The sequence below is a fragment of the Osmerus mordax genome, chromosome 6 (assembly GCF_038355195.1).
Source record: "Osmerus mordax isolate fOsmMor3 chromosome 6, fOsmMor3.pri, whole genome shotgun sequence".
NCBI classification, from domain to species: Eukaryota; Metazoa; Chordata; class Actinopteri; order Osmeriformes; family Osmeridae; genus Osmerus; species Osmerus mordax.
This window is the reverse complement of record NC_090055.1, coordinates 1,833,758-1,852,937: the sequence shown is the minus strand read 5'-3', so window position 1 is coordinate 1,852,937 and position 19,180 is coordinate 1,833,758. Positions and strand designations below refer to the sequence as shown.

General features: G+C 46.8%; 2 protein-coding genes across 3 annotated transcripts; both read right to left on the bottom strand.

Annotated features, from left to right (window-relative positions):
* Positions 1–3,362: 3,362 nt before the first annotated feature.
* On the bottom strand, positions 3,363–9,997 carry ntd5 (ntl-dependent gene 5). Of its 2 annotated transcripts, none has more exons than XM_067237154.1 (8): positions 9,919–9,997; positions 8,581–8,727; positions 8,014–8,205; positions 5,300–5,465; positions 4,950–5,026; positions 4,322–4,504; positions 3,981–4,178; positions 3,363–3,880 (listed from the first exon to the last, which is right to left on the bottom strand). In XM_067237154.1, the coding sequence occupies exons 1-8, from the start codon at positions 9,983–9,985 to the stop codon at positions 3,798–3,800; spliced, it is 1,113 nt and encodes a 370-aa protein (XP_067093255.1). In that variant the 5' UTR covers positions 9,986–9,997; the 3' UTR covers positions 3,363–3,797. The 2 variants fall into 2 exon arrangements, with proteins under 2 accessions (XP_067093255.1, XP_067093256.1); XM_067237155.1 differs by having other exon boundaries at positions 5,300–5,417.
* Positions 9,998–11,301: 1,304 nt separating this feature from the next.
* Positions 11,302–18,826, bottom strand: dbpb (D site albumin promoter binding protein b). Its single transcript, XM_067237153.1, has 5 exons — positions 18,445–18,826; positions 18,010–18,280; positions 16,612–17,118; positions 14,268–14,533; positions 11,302–14,059 (listed from the first exon to the last, which is right to left on the bottom strand). The coding sequence occupies exons 2-5, from the start codon at positions 18,200–18,202 to the stop codon at positions 13,844–13,846; spliced, it is 1,182 nt and encodes a 393-aa protein (XP_067093254.1). The 5' UTR covers positions 18,203–18,280; positions 18,445–18,826; the 3' UTR covers positions 11,302–13,843.
* Between the last annotated feature and the right edge of the window lie 354 nt (positions 18,827–19,180).

Below are 19,180 nucleotides of genomic sequence, written 5' to 3'. Positions count from 1 at the left end.
CTGGGGTAACCTGAGCAGACGTAAGAGGGAGAGAGATGGAGGAAGGAGAGGCAGTGATCTGCGAGAGCTGGCCTGTGGAGGAGTTGATGACAGCAATGGGGGTGGAGGTGGAGAAGGACTGACCGGACGAAGATGGGATTGAAGAGAGGAGGAGGAGCATGGGGGTGGAGGTCCCGGGTGAGTTCTGGGGGAGGGAGAGGGGGAGAGAGAGGGCCAGAGGAGAGGAGGAGAGCTGGGGTGTGGAGGAGAGGAGGAGAAAGGGGGTATTGGAGGAAGGGTTGGTGAGTATCTGAATAGACTGCGGAGAAACAGCAGACACACAGGGCTTGGAAATGGCAACTTTCACAGCTCCTTCTGGAACCTTCTTGGGTTCGGTGGTCGTCAGCTGTCCCAGGCTCTTCAAAACCTCCATACCCTCGGAGAGTCCTGTGGTCTTCGAACGACCGCTTTCAGCAGCGCCACAGAGAATCCCTGAATCCCCCGTGTGAGTATTCGGTGTGTTTGCTGAACTCGGGCCAGCGTGTTTGACCCCTGAGGCAGCAGCCGACCTCTTTTCCCCAACCCCCACAGCGTCCGATCGAACCATTGCCTGGCCTGAGAGGGGGGGATCACGTCGGGGGGAGTCTGTCTGGGGCACTTTGTGTCCGTCCGCATTAAGAGTGTAGGGGATTCCCTGGTCGTCTATGAGGAGGAAGCTCTCGGAGTCACAGTCTATGGAGGAGAGGGAGGTGAAGATGGAGGTGGAGAAGGAGGGAGACGGAAGAGCGTTCCCCTTCCTGGGCTCCGTGTCCTCCTCGTCTGAGCCGTCATCTTCCTCCACCACGTCCCGATCCCCCTCCCCCTCGATCTCGTCCACCTCCATTATCAACGAGCTTTCGCAGGCCGCGTCGCCCAGGTAACAGCCGCTCCGCCACTCTTTCACGACACCGTCTATCTTTTTAGGCAAACTCAAATCCAACACTTCTACCTGTTCTCCTCTTCCCCCCTCCTCCTCCTCCTCCACAGCCCTCGTCTCAACAGCTTTCACCGTTCCAGATCTCTCTGCGATGGCGAGAGAGAGACCGTGCCGTGAGGAAACCTTGTTCTTTGAATCTCCCTCCTCTTCCTCCTCCATCTCTTCCCTTGTTCCTCCATCCCTCTGGGTGTTGACGGAGTCAGGGGGGGAGAGGAGGGGTGTGCCACCGTCACCTCCATCTTCAGCCCTGTTCCTTGCTTCATCGCCTCTCCCAGCCTGCTCTGTGTCTTGTGTTTGGTTCTCAGTAGCGGTGGTGAAGGTGGTGGTGGTTTGGTTTCGCTGTGCAGATATCTCATTTGGATCGATCTCCATGCGCTGGTCTGGACCAGGCCCAGAAGACTCCGCTACAGGTCCCAGTGGACATACTGGACCATCAGATGGGACCACAGCTTTGGTAGAGCTAGTTGCCAAGTTTGTGATAGGCCTTTTGCATAGACCAGGGATGACAACCTTGATTCTTATTGGCTGATTGCACAAAACAGGCCTTCCAGTCCTGACTGTGATTGGAAGGTTGAGTCTGCTTGGTTTACCAACGTCCTGCAGACCACTCAAAGATGTCCCACCCACCTCTGTAGCTTTACCATCATCTGATTGGACGCCGATACTGGAGGATGTCTGTTTGAGAGTACTTGATTGGATGTTACCTTGAGGACAGGATAAGGCAATATCCACTGAATCTTTAAGGATCTGCAGCACTGCTCCTGATCTGGTCTGGGATTGGTTGCCGTTCCCATTATCTAAGATGCCATTGGTCAGGACCACCGCCAAGTGAGAATTCATTTTGGGACATGCTTATCTGTAAAACAAGGGAAACCTTTCAAGACCTCAGTCATTTGCAGTTATGGTTATTATGGTAATTTTTATGTTTGCAAAATGTGTTAAGTTGTCAGATGACAGATGGAAGCAAAATATCACAGTTTATATCTTTCCTACACAGTTTATATCTTTCCTACACACGCCTTTCCTTTCAAACCAGCCAAAGCTTGAAATTAACCAGATGATTCATTATTACAGTAATTAATATATTATAATATTGGACATGGGCCTGTAATAATGACCATAATACTTTATGGCAAAAAAAACAGTAATCTTTTTTTTTATATATATATATATATATATATATATATATATATATATAATTTCTAAAAACTACCTTACTTTATATTTCATTGTCATCCATAAAATCCTTGCGTTAGAATATCTCCATCTCAAGTTCATGTGATTCATCTCTGACAGCTATAGAGCTACATGCAAGCCTCACTACGCTACAGCACACTAATATGAATCATAAGCAACTGTTTACAGCCTGCAATTTATTAAACGGGCTCGAACTAAACCGCGTTGTTTAATAAGTCGCCTAACCATTGACACAAGATGTTATCCTTCTTCTCCTGCAATAAACGCGCTGGTCAGCGAAGGGGGTCGAGAGGAGTGATGTCAGCGAATTGACTGGGCTTCAAATGTGGTTAACATCCCAACTTGGAAAAATAAAATCCATTCACGTGTGACGTCATTATCCTCAAATACTATGATTAGTCGAACCTATGTTTCACTCTTCGTTTTGAAATAAAAGCGACGCTGTAAGGGGGAGACGCCATTACGCGCAGTCCGAGGTCCGAAAAGGCCAATGGGCGTGAATGAATGGCACAACGCTCGAACCTGGGACAAACGAGAAAACCCGGCAGTCAGAAACGGTTATTTCATCACACAACTAAAAAGGATGTCGCGTCGGATCCACAGTTATGTATAACAACAGTAGCATATTTATTTCCTCGGACCTACAACCAGCCATTTTAGAGTCTAGGGTTCGAGCGGTGGAGAGCGCTGCCTGACAGCTGGCTTGGAAAGCGATGTTAAACTTTACCGGCTTAGATCTATTTATTCGAGTACGGTTTTGTAGACGAATAAACGTTTTTTTTTTTGTCCAGTTAAATAGATGTTTAAAATAAACTGGGTTATCAACACGCTCAAACCATGAGAGTCACTCGATGCAGAGGCACTGTCTAGCTTACCCGAGCTGAGGATAGTTCCGGAGGACCAAATATGAATGTGCGGTGAAAGGGTGATGCTGCGAGACCACGGGGAGGGAGGGGGAATGCCATGGTGTCGCAGCTTTCATGGTCCGACTAGAATCAACGTTGAGTTACCTGTGTAGCCTAAGCTTTTATCCTACTGAATAGTATTTAGAGTAGTGGAGATTAACCACGTGCGTGCGTGCGTGTGTACGTACGCCCACATGCGTGTGTGTGGTTTAGGTGTGTTATTCAATAATTCAACTGAATAATCACTTAATATTAAATAACAGGACGTGACACATTTTCCTGCTTATGTTAACAATGAAACGGCATCATTTGACATTTTGTTTTATTTCAAAACTGTCTCAAACTTAAAAGCCTCCAGGCTTAAGGCGTCAACAACATCAGACAAGGAATGGAGAATGAGGAAGGAGTACCTTACTAGAAAACAGACAAAACATCGAAGACAAACTAGACAAATTACACAGGGAGAGATCCCAGAGTCACACATGAACCGCATGTTACCGCTGGTAACATAACGAGCAAACGCTTGAACTACCATCGTTTTTGATTATAACTACATGTATTCCAATGCAATATATATGCATAAATACATGAAGCATCAATATATAAAAAACTGTTCAACAAGCTGAGAGAAAAAAAAGCGAGGGTTTGCATGACTTGTCATGTTGCAATGGAACAAGGTGTGTGTGTGTGTGTGCAGGTGTCCTTGTGTAGCTTGAGGTTCCACAGTCGAAGTAAGGTCATTATTTCACGTCACCAGGTTCACATGCCTCGATCTCGGACACCAGGCGATGAGGGAAGAGCTTGTACTGGAGCCAGGTGGGTTCTGCAGGAGACGGGGGAGAAGGGGAACCAAGGAGAACGTCATGATCACGTCTGGAACACGCATGTACGCCGTACGCCTGCCCTGCCTGGCCTGTTCTCACCAAGGTAGCAGTGCGGTTGGTTGAGCTTCCCGTCGAAGCAGCTCTCCGACGCCGCGAGGCTGCACTGCTGGCTCGGGTGCTTACAGAAGAACGTCACCTTCTCCCCGTGTGGAACCATGGCGTCTGTGACATCATAAGGCCAGCGCTTCACTCCACCAATCACGATCCGGCTCCGCTCGGCAGGGATCAGACAGCGAGCTGAGAGCGGGAAGAACAAGGGTTGGAAAACCAACGAGGAAGACGGGAACAAATAATGTGAGGTTGTGGAAATATTAAGCTCCTGTTCAACAACAAAGGTGTCACGGTTGACGTGACGACGCGGTCTTGATCGCAGCTCTCACCTCTGCAGAACGGGGGGGAGGCACTCCAGCTGCCGTTTGACAGACAGAAGATCTGGTTGGGCCCGTCCAATAGGAAGTTCTTTTTGCAGAGGAAGTGGGTCTCAAAGCCCGCCTCATACTCTGTCTTCTGAACGGCCACCACATAGCCGTTCTCCACCTCCTTGGGGGGCGGACAGAAGCTCTCTAACACACACACAGACACACACACACACAGACACACACACACACAGACACACACAGACACTGCATCAGCACATGCACACCCAATGTATGGCAGGCAGAGGGAATTTGTACGTTCCTGGTTGAACCAGATTTAACCAGTAGATGGCAGCAAAGTACTGCGAAACAGCGAGTACGCTATCTGGTATTGCGCACACACACACGCACACACACACACAAAACAGTGGAATGGTATTCAAGTCCTCCTCCACAAAATGCACACTTACACAAAGACATTTGCGCATATACACATGAACACATGAACACACACACTCTAAAGGCCCCAATCCACCACCCACACACACACACAGCCACCCATCCTCACTTGCTTTGATGCTTTTCACACCATGCTAACCGCTATCCTTGACACACACACCCACAGTGTGTGTTATGAAATGCACATACTTACTCTGACAGATGGGGTGAGGGTACTGCCACGTCTGATCGTGTTGACAGAGATTCTCTCTGCTTCCTACCAGCGTGTATCTGTGAGTGAAGGGGAGAGAAGGATGGGGGATTCAGAGAGGATATGGCTCAGAATCATATTCTATTGACTTTTTGAATGCACGATTCCAAATGACATATGCCCTCACTCACATCCCATCCATTAGATGAGTCATGCTGTTTTAGTGAGTCAATAGAGGAGTCGAATATAGCAACTCGGATCCCTTTGAAGAAGCTGGGTGATATTCCCCTTTCCTCCACAAATTCCTCTCTCCTTCCCCTTCCTCTCTCTCTCCCTCCCTCTCTCTCTCTCACCCAAACAGACAGCTGTACTGAACGGTGTCTCCCAAAGTTCCAGTTCCATTGGTGTGTAAGATGTCGTCCTCTGGCCGTGGGCAGATCATCTGGGTGGGGGTGGGATCTGCGGAGGATTCTGTAGGGATCACACACATCTGGGTGGGAGTGGGATCTGCTGCGGAGTCTGTAGGGATCACACACACACACAGTCACACACACACAAAGTCAGACACACACACCAAGTCAGACACACACCGAATCAGACACACACCAAGTCACACACACACCGAATCAGACACACACCGAATCAGACACACACCGAATCAGACAAACACAGTGGACCAGTGAGGATCTTTGTCACCTCCCAGTGGCAATGCCATGGATGTGATGTGCATAAAGTCATTCAGAGAAAGAGCACATCTCTGCAGCCTGCACACCGGACTGTGTGAACCTCATATGGTCTCGTATGATTCAGAGAGACAAGGAACAGAGTGCTACACTGTAATGCATGACACACTGAGATCGAGAAGGATGGAAGGCAACAGTCAGAGAAGGATTGAGAAAGTGAAGGTACCTCAGAGAAGGTACCTCAGAGAAGGTTCCTCAGAGAAGGTACCTCAGAGAAGGTTCCTCAGAGAAGGTACCTCAGAGAAGGTTCCTCAGAGAAGGTACCTCAGAGAAGGTTCCTCAGTGAAGGTACCTCAGAGAAGGTTCCTCAGAGAAAGTACCTCAGAGAAGGTACCTCAGAGAAGGTACCTCAGAGAAGGTTCGCCTCACATCCTCTCTAACAACCTAACCCGTCCCTTTGATCTAAAAATGTAGTCATTAGTCCTAAAGTGCACATCGCTCTTCATCTAAAACAGGTGAAATAAACAACGTCAGGTCCTCTCTTAAACGGAGGGAGTGCGGCGGCAGTTGGGTAACCGCGGCGATTGCTCATCCGTACGGTTCTGAGTGCCTCTCGTTTCGTGAAAATATAAATATCAAGAGGAGCTTTCAGAGGGAGGTTAGAATGACCTCCGTTTCCACGGAAAGTTGACGCTGTGCGGTTCAGCCGAACTCCAGCAGGTAGAGAGCTGCCTGCTGGAGGGGGTTTTACTCACGGACATAGACAGGGTCAGGACGCTAAGTGGTTTGAAGCCATCGTGAAAATGTACAAGCATGAGTGAAAGAGGGTGGGCAGAGAGATTGTGAGGCTGCAGGAACAGCGCCTAAAGCTGGGTTCAGGGTTTTCCACTTAGGTCATGTTTCCCCTTGTATGGTCCAGTGTGCCAGTCACCCACACAGCTACACAAGAGCAGCAGGACTGCTAGCTTAACCACAGACACAGAAGCTTCCAAAGCTGAAGTCAAAGCAAAATATCTTCTTTTTCTTTTAAATGTCACCTGAATAACTAGCCACACATACATGTTCACTTTATCAGTCACACACGGAGAACAGCGATAGACACACATGTACACACACGTACAAACTGCATAAGCCCGAAGCTGATTGCTTGTCCTTGGCTCTCTCTGTGGAGAGAGACCTTATCGGAGGCCTCCGATGGAAAAGGATGAGAGGATGAGAGGATGAGAGGAGAGGAGGAGAAGAGGAGAGGATGAGAGGAGGAGAAAGGAGAGGAGGAAAGGATGAGAGGAGAGGAGGAGAAGAGGAGAGGAGGAGAATAGGAGAAGAGAAGAGGAGGAGGAGAGGATAAGAGAGGAGAACAGAGGCCGGGGAGAGAGAGAACAGAAAGGCCTGGAGCAGCGTGAGTAAGAGAGCTCTCTGACTGTGATCTGTCGCCCACTCACACACGCACACACGCTCACACACACACCATTCCATGACACTTTATCCGTGATCCACCGCCTACACACACATTTAATGTATACACAAAAACTCTCACTCGGTTTCACTGTCTGTGTCTCTCTCTCTCGCACACACACACACTAGCGCAAACACACAGACTAACACACACAGCTCTTTGACACTTTGACAGTGATCTACCGCCCACTGCCTCTCAAACGGTATGAAGTAGCCCAATTCAAACACACACACACACCAATGCACAGGACACACACACACCAATGCACAGGACACACACACACCAATGCACAGGACACACACACACCAATGCACAGGACACACACACACCAATGCACAGGACACACACACAAGAATATTTCTCCCACAAAACCCACCTACCCACTTGCTGTCTCTCAGGTTTAAGAAGCTCTGAGACATTGGAGGGACATAATTATACCGTAGTAAGTATACCATACCCTTTCATAGAATCACACACACTGACAGACACCGTTTATATAATCTACCCACTTGCACACACACATATATACACTCACTTATCAATAACTTATCAGACTTCTCCCCAAGCAAACAATCAGTTGACAGTCCAGTTTCATCAGAGATGAGGCATAGCCCAGTTGTGTACTATCTCAGTCGTCAAATGAACACAACCAGAAAACAAAAGTACGTTTTTGAGACACACACGCAAACACATGCATAAGTACGCAGATCTTCAAGAGACAGCCAGTGGGTAGGTCGGTTTTGTATGATAAATATTTGTGTGTGTGTGTGTGTGTGTGTGTGTCCTGGTCATCAATATTGATGTATTTTGACGTGTCAAAATAAAGACATGAAGAGGAGAGAAAGGGAATGTGCAATGTACCGCACTACCCGCGAGGTCTGTGTCTCGGACGCTGCTGAATGTCGTCACTCGTCGCTATCACGCTCACCTGTGCAGATCGGCTCGTCTCCGCTCCATTGCCGGTCTCCTTGGCAACGACGGATGGCTACGTCCAGGCCGTTGGGCAGAGTGAATCCAGGGTCACAGCGCACCTCCAGGAGAGCGGAGAAGGAGGGGGTGGGAGAGAGGAGGCGGGCCTCCAAATGTTCACCAAGGGGCAGAGGCCAGGGACAAGAACGACCTTAGGATCAAGAGACAATGCGATCGGTCGGTCTTTGTGTCGACGTTGACTAAGAGTATGGAAAGAACAGAGTGTTCGAGAAGGATTCTAGGTAGCCTATGTAGTACAACCACACTGAAGCTACATGAAAACGTCACGTGTGGATAACGTTCAAAAGCTGAAAACATAAACGTATTTATATTTTGATGCACAGGTTACTGGTTGCGTGGTAAAACAAGACATTGTTTTCACCCACAATCCAGCCTTTGTGAAAACGAAAGAACGTTACTCGTTAGACAAGCAAGAATGCATGCTCGCACACAAACACGTGACTACCGACCGGCTCATAGCTGAGCTCGCACACTGACAATCAAGAACACAAACACGAACACACACCTGGGGCCACGCAGCTGAGGCCACACTGGCCATCACAAAGACACTGGCGCTTGTTGCCACAGTCTTTGTCCTGAGTGCACGGTTTTGGACACGTCCTTATCCTCTCATTACCCAGGAGCCTATCAGGACAGAGATCAGACGCTGCAGCTAGAGAGAGATAGGGAGAGAGAGGTAGAGAGACATAGAGAGGGAGGGAGAGAGACATGGAGAGGGAGGGAGAGGGAGGTAGAGAGACATGGAGAGGGAGACAGAGAGACATGCAGAGGGAGGGAGAGAGAGGGAGAGAGAGGAAGAGAGACATGGAGAGAGAGAGAGGGAGAGAGACATGGAGAGGGAGGGAGAGAGACATGGAGAGAGAGGAAGAGAGAGAGACATGGAAAAACACAGAAAGTTATATTTATAATCTGGTTCCGATTTGTCTGACAGAAAACAGTAATAACCCACAAATGAACAGTTGTTCAGGTTGTTCAATGGTGTTTAAGAAGCATTAGAATCTGCACTGATCTTGGACACTGCATTCTGAAGGAGCTTTCCTTTTGCGTTATAGGAAAGCTTAGATTAAGTTTATCTCCCTTGTTAAATGTATCACTTAGTATTCGAGTACATCATCGAGGCAGTTTAGTATCACACTGCACCAGCGGTCATGACAGGGCACTTGTACAGTTCCCTACACATGTATCCCATTAAACACATCATTAAATCCTATCCTGCACACAGCATGAGCTCTGGCCTACACGGACACGCCCTTAATGTACAGCCCATCTGGAGGAGGGAGGGGGAAGAGGGGGGGGGGGGGGGGGTTGGAACACATAAACTCCCATGCTGGCAACTGCACGTGCAACTGACACAATTACATGTGTGCACACTCACGCACAGTGCACTCACACAGGGCGCTCTCTCACTCTCTCACTCACACAGGGCGCTCTCTCACTCTCTCACTCACACAGGGCGCTCTCTCACTCTCTCACTCACACAGGGCGCTCTCTCACTCTCTCACTCACACAGGGCGCTCTCTCACTCTCTCACTCACACAGGGCGCTCTCTCACTCTCTCACTTACACAGGGTGCTCTCTCACTCTCTCACACTCAGACCTGTTGTAAACACATCAAGATTCATGCTCCTTTGCCATCCACATGACAGGCACACAGCCCAGTCCGTGTCACACTAACCAAGACTGGGAGGGAAAAACTGAACATTCCATCTCAACAACCAGCCTAAAAGATTCAGAAAAAATGAAACTCTGAAATGTTCGACTTAATCATTAAAATGGACGGAATTCTCCTTCCCCCATGTCTCTTATCTAGTGAGTGAGTGAGTGAGTGAGCAAGGCGGATTACCTGGGACCTGGGCAGACACAGGGCTGGACAGAGCCCACACAGAGAGCAGCAGAATCACCAAGTCCATCCTTCCTCTCGGCCTGACTTCAGAGGGTCTGAGGGAGACGCAGACACAGAGCGTTTTCAGGAGAGGGGAACTGAGGGTGTGGAAGAGGGGGAGCAGTGAGGAGAGAGCCAGGGAACACCCCCCCAAGCACACATCTGGTTTGTGTTGGAGGCTAGAACACTGGGTTAAATTCCATTGTGAGGGACCTTTCACCTATTTCTGTTGATACAGCAGAGATGGGGTGATGGGGGCGACATATGCACACACACACACACAGCAAACAAACAAGAAAACCCTGCAAGAAACGAATCAATCGACTTTGGTGTTTCCTGTCGTTCCGTGTCATAAACCAGACTCACACAACGACAGTGTGCAAACATACGTTTGTATGCTGCAACAGGAGCGAGACATCTTCTTGGTAGTCTAGCTTTCTGGACTTGTCTGGGTTCCATGAAGTCATTGTTGGTTTGAACCAAACTCACCGTTGTTTTTTAAAGGATTCTCTTACCAATCTGCCAGTCGAGATACCTTGGTGAATGAATCCATTAATGACTGCAAAAGAGCCGATTTAAATTCCTTAGGGAAAAATGTGAACTTTTACTTCCACCATAAGTCCAGTAAGTCATGCTCATGTGGCGTAAGATTGTTTGCTTGAGCTGATTTGAGAATGTACAGTATGTGAAGTCCACTGGGACTGGTTCAAACGGTCATCACAACAAACTTTTGTGCCACAACAAGAGAGTCGGGGGAGATAGACACAAGGTCTACTGATGGCATCATCAAATAACATCTCATGAGATCATTTGCTTGACTGTGCGTCTAAAAGTACACACACTCCATTCAAAGAACACACATATACCGCTAGCCTTTCCTATTTCTAAATAAACACATTTGTTTTGTTGTCTCATCCTTCTTATCCTTGATCTTCTGAGGTACTTTCCATATGCACCATTTGCACATCGGATACAATTTGGATAAAAGTGCATGTCGAATGAATAAAATGTAAATGCAGACCAGTCTGTGGTTAAAGATGATAACAAGGGTTCATAAGAGCTGTACTCAAGCCCAGGTAGTGGTCTTGGACTGCCTGCCAAGATTATCTTCTCCAAGCTTAACATCACAGCGCTATCTTGAGTGGGAGACTAATAGTAATTCATATAATGATAATCATAAAGATAATGACGATACTTACTAATACAAAAGGGATCTAGGTTAGCTTCTCAGATCTCTAACATTTAGTCATTTAGCAGACGCTCTTATCCAGAGCGAAGTGAATTCACTAATGAAGTGAATCAGGAAATAACAGGCCTGGTAAAACACACAACATGACAGAGAGGCAGTGAGTAAGAACAATCTTTTATTGGTGTTTTCAGGGAAAGCATCACTACATCCCTATCACCAGCACAGAGCTGGCTGGAGACCATGGACACCACTGGTGCAGCAGGGGAATTGTAGTTTAATAAGAGTCACTACAAGAGTCAACCACATCTGGGAGGAAATTACAGGACTACATCCTGTTGGGAGAGAGAACCATCACTGACCGAGGTGAAAAAAACAAACAAAAATAAAACAGACTGAATGAAACCGAGAAGGAAAAGGTGTGTAATGTGCATAGCCCGTACACAGCGTAGAACAGAAACCTGTTTCTAACTGTCAGAGGGGGCGACCCAGCAGGAATCCATGATCAACAAAGAAACCAAGATGTCTGTTCTCGGGGAACAACAATGTCCAAGATCAAAACAATAGTCCATAGAAGTAGCGGGTCTGGAGTGGGCTGGAACCGGGCGGTACTGACACGCGTCCACTCTGAGAGCGAAGACAACTCCTTCCTGAATAGTCTTTCTGAGGAACGCATGAGATCAAAGATGCTTCGAAACGCAACAGATCATGTTCATCAAAATAAATCAAATAATTCAATAACATATAAGAGCAACAGTAAGAGGGGTAACAATCATCATAATCATATCAATAATAAGAGAGTAGTAATGGTAGCTATCTAACATGGTCATAGAGGGAGGGGTAAAACACTCGTCTGACTGGTTTGACTGGGCTATCCTCTCCCCTGGGGGAACCATAGTGAACCATGCCACTATACACTTGAAGTGGATATAAAGACAATGTTCAGAGACACAGAATTAACAAAGGATCAACAAGCTTTGTGTATCAACATAGTAAATTTTGGCTTTTTATTCGTCCCAGAAATCTGAGAAATTAACACCATTCCACTCGATGGGAGTTCTAACCCCATCTCCTGGAATCCATTTGCATATACGCATTCACACTCCCGCCTCGTGCCTCCACATTCACACTTTACATATATACCAATGTAAAATACAGAAACTGGTATATTCAATATAGACAATATTTCTCTTCTACTAATAATAATAATGCTAATTTAAAATCATTTACACAGTACAGTAATACAAGTGTGCTTTTTCCTGGGTAGTTGGTGGACTAGTTTTAATTCTGTGTGAGTATTCTGTATACAATCTAAGACCATAGAGAAAGGACAGGGTGCTGGGAAGGAGTTAGGGCATAGATAACAAGATATCAGGACCGGTTGATGGTGGGGGCAGCCGTCTTTCAGGATTGAATCGTTTCGATAAAGAAACAGAGAAAGGTTGATACATAATGCAGAGAACTGATCAAGAAAGAGCCTCTGTGAGAAGAAACCATGGGAACAACACACCAGCCCAGTTTGGGCGAGATATTCTACACCAGATAAGACTGACAGATCTCAACCACGACAGAGAGAGCAAGAGAGACAAAGATCACGTAGTTAGCAGACTGCCAAATGCAGAATGTGAGCTTGTGAGCTGGTTTACCAGGCTGGCATTAACAAAGGGGACAGAAGATGTTCTCTGGACTACAGAAAGACATTGAAACTGGCATCAAAGGCCAGATGCCCCTGAACCTTCTTCGTAGGGTACAAGTTGTGCTTCTTGCTAAATATTTCACACTGATTATTTTTTTGCACATGCATGCATAGTGCTGAATTAATAAGGTTTGTGTCTCGTTTCATCTCTCTTTCTCTCTCTACACATACCACATCTAGCCCAAGCCCAATGACAGAAACATAATAAACATAACAAATTAAGTGCTTAAGTAAAATCCACAAAGAAATGTTGAACTGTACAATTTTAAAATCATTTTGCTCTCTATTTTACAATTGTAACTCTCCGTCCAGCCCTAGTTCTTCCACCTTGACTGTCAATCAAGTTTAAAAATACTCCTCTAGGCTGACTGTCTAAAATATCACCTCATTTGTCTCCATCAAAAAGATGTTCTTCCATAGCGTTCCATGTGTCTATAGCTTCAAATTTCCCCGGTCATGTAGAAAATATACAAAAATTATTCCCCCAAATTTGCTCACCCTCTGATCTGATTGCAGTAATATAAAAATATACAATTTTCCAATATCAAAATCCTTAAAGTCACCACTTTCTGTCATAAAGGGGCTAAAACCTGACTTTGATTAATCCTTACCACCACCTCAAATTTAACCCACTCTTAGACTACACCTGAGCATCAATCCTAAATCAGCCCCCTGCCCCACGCAATACTGCAGCTCTACGGGTATTGGAATTGGAATGGAGATGGGTGCAATATGGAGGCAGCTTCGCCACATCTTCTAGATTTGTCCGTATTGCGAACAGCCTCCTTTGTGTAGTGTGGAGTCTAGGGACTGGTTTGGGATTAGGGTATTCTATATCACCCATCTTCTCCTCTCATACATTCATCATCATCATCATCATCATCATCATCATCGCCATCATCATCGCCCCTATCTGTCCATCGCATCGCCCGCAGAAATGACAGTCCTCCAACTGAATCCAGCCGATCTTTCTTTTATCCTCTTCCTCCGCCTTCTCCTCTTCCTCACTGGTCTGCGAGGCGGTTCTCGTACTTGTTGAGAATGTTACGACAGCGGGAGAGCTCCTTGCGCATCTCGGCCACTTCCTGTCTGAGGGCTCCGTTTTCCCGCTCCAGGAAGGCCGCGCGCACCGAGATCTGGTTCTCCTTCAGGCGGCGGGCGTCACGGGAACGCTTGGCAGCTTCGTTGTTCTTACACCGTCTGGACCAGTATTTGTCATCCTGCGGGGGGGGGGGGGAGGAGGGGAGAGGTTTAGAGACGACCAATACCCCAGTTACCAACACCCGTACAAACAACGGCTTTATGACAGAGGTTGAATGAGGTTCTCGTCTTCTCCAAGACAGTTAGGGTAAGGAACTGCTGACCCCTGACCTCAGAGCGGTACTCAGGGACAACCTCTATCAGTGCGAATCAGGAGGGCGACCGTACCTTGAGGTCCTCCGGTACCAGCATCTTGCGGGCCTTCTTGATCATGGGCTGGGGCTTGAGCTCGTCCTCGCTGAACCGGTGCCTCCGGGGGTCAAAGGCGTCCTGTCCAGGAATGCTGGACAGCGCCACGTCTGAGGGGTCGGGGTCAAACTCTCCCATCCCGTCTGGGCCGCTGGTAGTGGGGGTCAGGAGGGGAGGGCAGGAGGACGAGGAGGAGGGGGTGGGGGAGCCACAGGAGTCCCGTTCACTCATGTTCGTCTGGCTGCCTGTGAGAGACAAGAGAGGACAAAGAAAAAAGCTTTGAGATTTGGCCTCTGTTTTCTACTTGGAAGTGGAGAGAAATGCTTTACGTTGAAAGATAGTGCACAACAAGTATCGATGGTTGGAAAAGCGAATGGAACTGAATTGAGGGTTCTTATAGGTAACCGTTTAGTGGTCTGTGAAAACAAGACCATTTTGGGGTAAATGATTGTGTACATATAAAATGGAAAACATTTTGCTTTAAATCGGAATATATATGAAGAAATCCAACTGGTCTTAAATGCTGCAGTAACAAATCCATACCACCAGGTGGCATGAGGGAGCTGCTTTCAGTTTTCAGCACGTCTAGACAGTGTTCCTATGACAGTATTTAGTACAGTAGGCTGCATTGAAGAAATATATATTTTTCAACTATGCTTTTCAAGGACTGTATTGATGTGTTTAAAACAAACTTATTTCTCATCAATTTAAATAAAAAACCAGTAAAGGATGCATCATATCTTAGTACATATGCATCACAAGCTTTTAACATAGACTTTTCCTACTGAACTAAACACAATTCAGTTCCACCGTACAAACAGTCGTTTTCAATCGGTAGTCAAATCGTTATTCTGTAACTACCACTGCATTCTTGTGGAAGTTTCAGATAGAGGATCAAACAGATCCTATATGTATACAGACTGTATAGTGGGAACATATTGTACAAGATTTCACCCCACCCCTTTAAACCAGTTCCCTACGTGAGGCCTATACCTCACCCCCCTTGGGTCTAAACATCTCGACTTCCTCATCATAAAGAGAACACATTCAAAACGAGAAGCTTCAAACAATTACATAAACATTTAAATATATATTTTTTTAAATTAGGTAAAACACGAAGGAATCTAATCATTTTTATCATCAACATTAAGGTTATGATTGATGTAGACCAATTATAATTATGTTCAGCCAAATGTGACATACAGTGAGGTAATCCGTCATGAAAACATCATGGTCCGGAGTTTTTCCAAGGGTAAAATACGACGGTTAAGTAACATGCCATATCTCTTGGTGTTCCATACATATCTCAACCTTTTACAGTATCGACGTACTATATTTCTCTCATCTACAATCAAACATTCCATCTGAAGTTCACTGGGAATCTCTTTTCTTCTCTCTCCCTCTCTCTTTCTCTCCCTCTCTTTCTCTCCCTCCCCCCCTCCCTCCCTCCCCCCGTCCTCACCCCCTCCCTCTGTATCTCTAAGCTCCTCCCCCTCCTCCTCTGGCCCTGCCTCTTGTTCTTCTGCTCCAGAACTCAGAGGATCTGCACGTGAACAAACGCGTGCACATGGCTGTAGCGTGTGAGGTGGGGAGAGATTTAAAGACACGCGATCACAAACACTCCACACACCTCTTGCTCTACCCACGTTTTCTCTCATTCTTCTCCCTCTATGTACTTTCAGACCTTACTGCAAAGTAAATATGCGTTTAGAAACAATATAAATGCGTGTGTCTATATTTTATATATCCAACATTGCACACAAAACCAAATCTTTGAATTAGTTTACCCTTGGTTTGCTGGTCAAATCTCTCTTCCTGCTGTAGACAAATACCCTTACTGTAGATACTAGATAGCCCAATTATCAACCACACTTGAGCAAGTGAATAGAGGAGAGTGAATTCCTGCAAGTTCTCTACCAAGCCCTCTTTGTTATTCCCAGGCAGGCTGTCTCAGAGCTCAAGGCTCTATGGCTTTGCCTGCTGTGTTCCATCCATGTGACTCCACAGAAATAATGCATGGTCACCATGGGGGTGTCATTCACCTCGAAGAAAACATCTTCAAAACGCTTTATCATTTTTGCTACAATCCCGTTTTCAGGATACTAACTAACTACATTTTACATTTACATTTAGTCATTTAGCAGACGCTCTTATCCAGAGCGACTTACAGTAAGTACAGGGACATTCCCCGAGGCAAGTAGGGTGAAGTGCCTTGCCCAAGGACACAACGTCATTTGGCACAGCCAGGAATCGAACTGGCAACCTTCAGATTACTAGCCTGATTCCCTAACTAACTATCCAAGGTGCGAGTCAGAAGTCTTACCATGGAGATAGTCAGAACCGGAAGCTATTCCCTGGGGCGGTGCCACCTCCAGGCCGATGAGAGACGGAGAGGAAGAGGAGGATGAAGAGGAGGACGAGGAGCAGGGCGGAGGGGAGGATGGAGGGCACTGGGAGCTCTGATTGGGCACGGCCGACTGGGAACTCTGGGAAGGGATCTGGGCCGAGCTGGAGCTGTTGTTGTTGTGCATGGTTCCCATGCCGTTCTCGATGAGGAACTCGTCCAGGTCCATGTACTGCAGCTGGAAGAGTCCCCCATCCACCGGCAGGGTCCTCTCCCACAGGAGGGGCCCCAAAAACGCAGACTGGTTGAAACCTGCTCCACTTCCACCACCTCCTCCTGCACCACTTCCACCACCTCCTCCTGCACCACCACCACCTCCTCCTCCTCCACAGTTACTGCTGCTGCCAACACCTCCGCCTGCTCCTCCGTTGCGCATGGAACACACTCCCATAGACTCCTCATCCATGTCCACACTTCTGTCTTTGTCTGCGGGACACAAAATGGAGATGTCAACAGTTAATGGATTGACAGTTGGTCGGATTTTTGGAGGGAGGAATATTCCGTCAGCCCGAAATAGAAAACAAGCACCAATGATCTTCCATGACCTGAAGTATTAGTGGTTTGAAGGTGGGAATACGTGTTTGGAAGTAAACACTACAATAATTGGAGGATGGGTATGAATCGTGTACTACTGATGAAACAAAGCAAGTTTAGTGGGCATGCTATCATGAACATAGTTTTATTAATAGGTTGCGTTGGACTCTGTCGTCAGATAATCCTATGAGCAACTTCTGCAGACATTAACAGGCCAACGCATAGCATCATAATCTGAGGCTGTTCTGGAACTTTGCCAAAGAACTGAACTGTAGGGTTTAGAGATGATAATCCAGTGACATCGTGCTTAGGTCCTGATTTGAACGATAACTGAGGTGATCCTGAATCAGCATATGAACTCCCTGTACCTTGCTGGGTATCTGTTTGTGTTGCTTGTTCCATGGATGTCAGACTAGGAGGGCCTGTCAATCATTGACCATGTCGAGGAGCTGCCCTATCAGGGCGCCATGCATGTGTGTCCTCTGTTTTGTTTCCAAACAACAGTGACTGCTTGCTGACAATGGCACGGCCGGATATTGAACAGTTCAGGTTAAAAACACAGCTGTACAATGAGGATAAGCAGACCTTGGGAGATCACTCCTATGCAAGTCACTTTTCAGTGAATGTAATTTATGTGGTGCTTTGGAACATAACAGACACAGTGACACACTCAAGCAGAAATGACAACCATCAAGTAAACAAAATTAATTGGAAACAATCCATGTCTGTTGCCCCCTTAGTTTCCAGAGACAGATAGAGATAGGAGATAGACAAAGTGTTCACCTTTTGCTTCACAACAGTCTTTGATCCTCTGGACGTCTCCCTTCATTGGGTGCTGCAGTAGGGATTTTAGATTTGCCATGGAGTTGAGATGCCCTCCAGTAAGAGCGCCCCCGGGCTGAGTGCAACTCCCAAACTGCGGGCTAGCACCAGCAGGGAGGTCGGGGGTCAATAGCTGAGAAAGCTGCCTCGACATCGTTGACTAGACAGGGTCGTAGAACGATACCTTGGGTGCAGCAATGGTCGAGAATAACAGTCTGGACGGTCGTATTACCTTTAATGAACAGACATGTATTGAACTGTGAATATTGAGTTGAAAACAACAACATCCAACAGCCCATAATTTTTCATTCACTCTGGGATCGCTAACTGCCCAATGTAATTCTGACCATACATCGATCTATCAAACCTACTGTAGAATCAAATGGATCGTCTTACCTTTTTCCAAATAAGTTCGCTTGCTTACTTAGACTGCTGATTCATTTTTGTAAATACTGTATATTCCAGTCGATGTAGTCAGATCCGAAAGACGGACAAATGTTTTTCCCTCAACAGATCTGCAGTAGCCTAAACGTCAAACAAATTGAAAATGACTGTAACCCATGGTCAATTCAACGCTGGAAAAAATAAAATCCGAGGCAAAGACGGAAATCAATAGCGTCAGAAGTTGAAGAAAATATCCTGAGAGTTGATTAACACAAAATATGTCGACTCTACGAGAGACCAAAATTACTTTCAACGCAAAGACAACAATGTCTACCAACAAAATGCCAAATGAAAACAAATAACGAAGGAAAAAAAACGCAACTGCGAGCGCTGTGGTTTGGCTGTACGATTGGTCGGATGACAAGCTGTATTGCTTTTTTCTTTCTGCCGTCCTGTAGCTCGAGCGTTCATTTGGGGGGGGCGAGGGGGGGGGGCTTCTATTTCCCTCCTCGCACTTTCCAGTATCCAATGCATAGAGGCACGGGCACGGGCTTGGATTTGGGCCGCGCGACGGCTGTCCTCTCAGCTGGAACGAACACGGGCAGTTCACGTGACGTCACATCTCATAGGGCAAGGCGCGAGAGGGGCATGTTCAGATTATGGTCTTCAATATTCATGAGTCACACCCCCTCTCGTGCCACACATCTCGAGGGGCGTGCCGTGCACTGTCGTATGTGTATTTGTGTTC

Coding starts and splice junctions, on each gene's coding strand:
- ntd5 (XM_067237154.1), bottom strand. CDS start 9,985: ATGGACTTGGTGATTCTGCTGCTCTCTGTGTGGGCTCTGTCCAGCCCT. Junction 8,728..9,918: donor TGTGTCTGCCCAGGTCCCAG/GTAATCCGCCTT, acceptor ATCTCTCTCTAG/CTGCAGCGTCTGATCTCTGT. Junction 8,206..8,580: donor CCTCAGCTGCGTGGCCCCAG/GTGTGTGTTCGT, acceptor CTTGATCCTAAG/GTCGTTCTTGTCCCTGGCCT.
- dbpb (XM_067237153.1), bottom strand. CDS start 18,202: ATGTCGAGGCAGCTTTCTCAGCTATTGACCCCCGACCTCCCTGCTGGT. Junction 14,534..16,611: donor CGGTTCTGACTATCTCCATG/GTAAGACTTCTG, acceptor TGTCTCTCACAG/GCAGCCAGACGAACATGAGT. Junction 14,060..14,267: donor TGGTACCGGAGGACCTCAAG/GTACGGTCGCCC, acceptor CCCCCCCCGCAG/GATGACAAATACTGGTCCAG.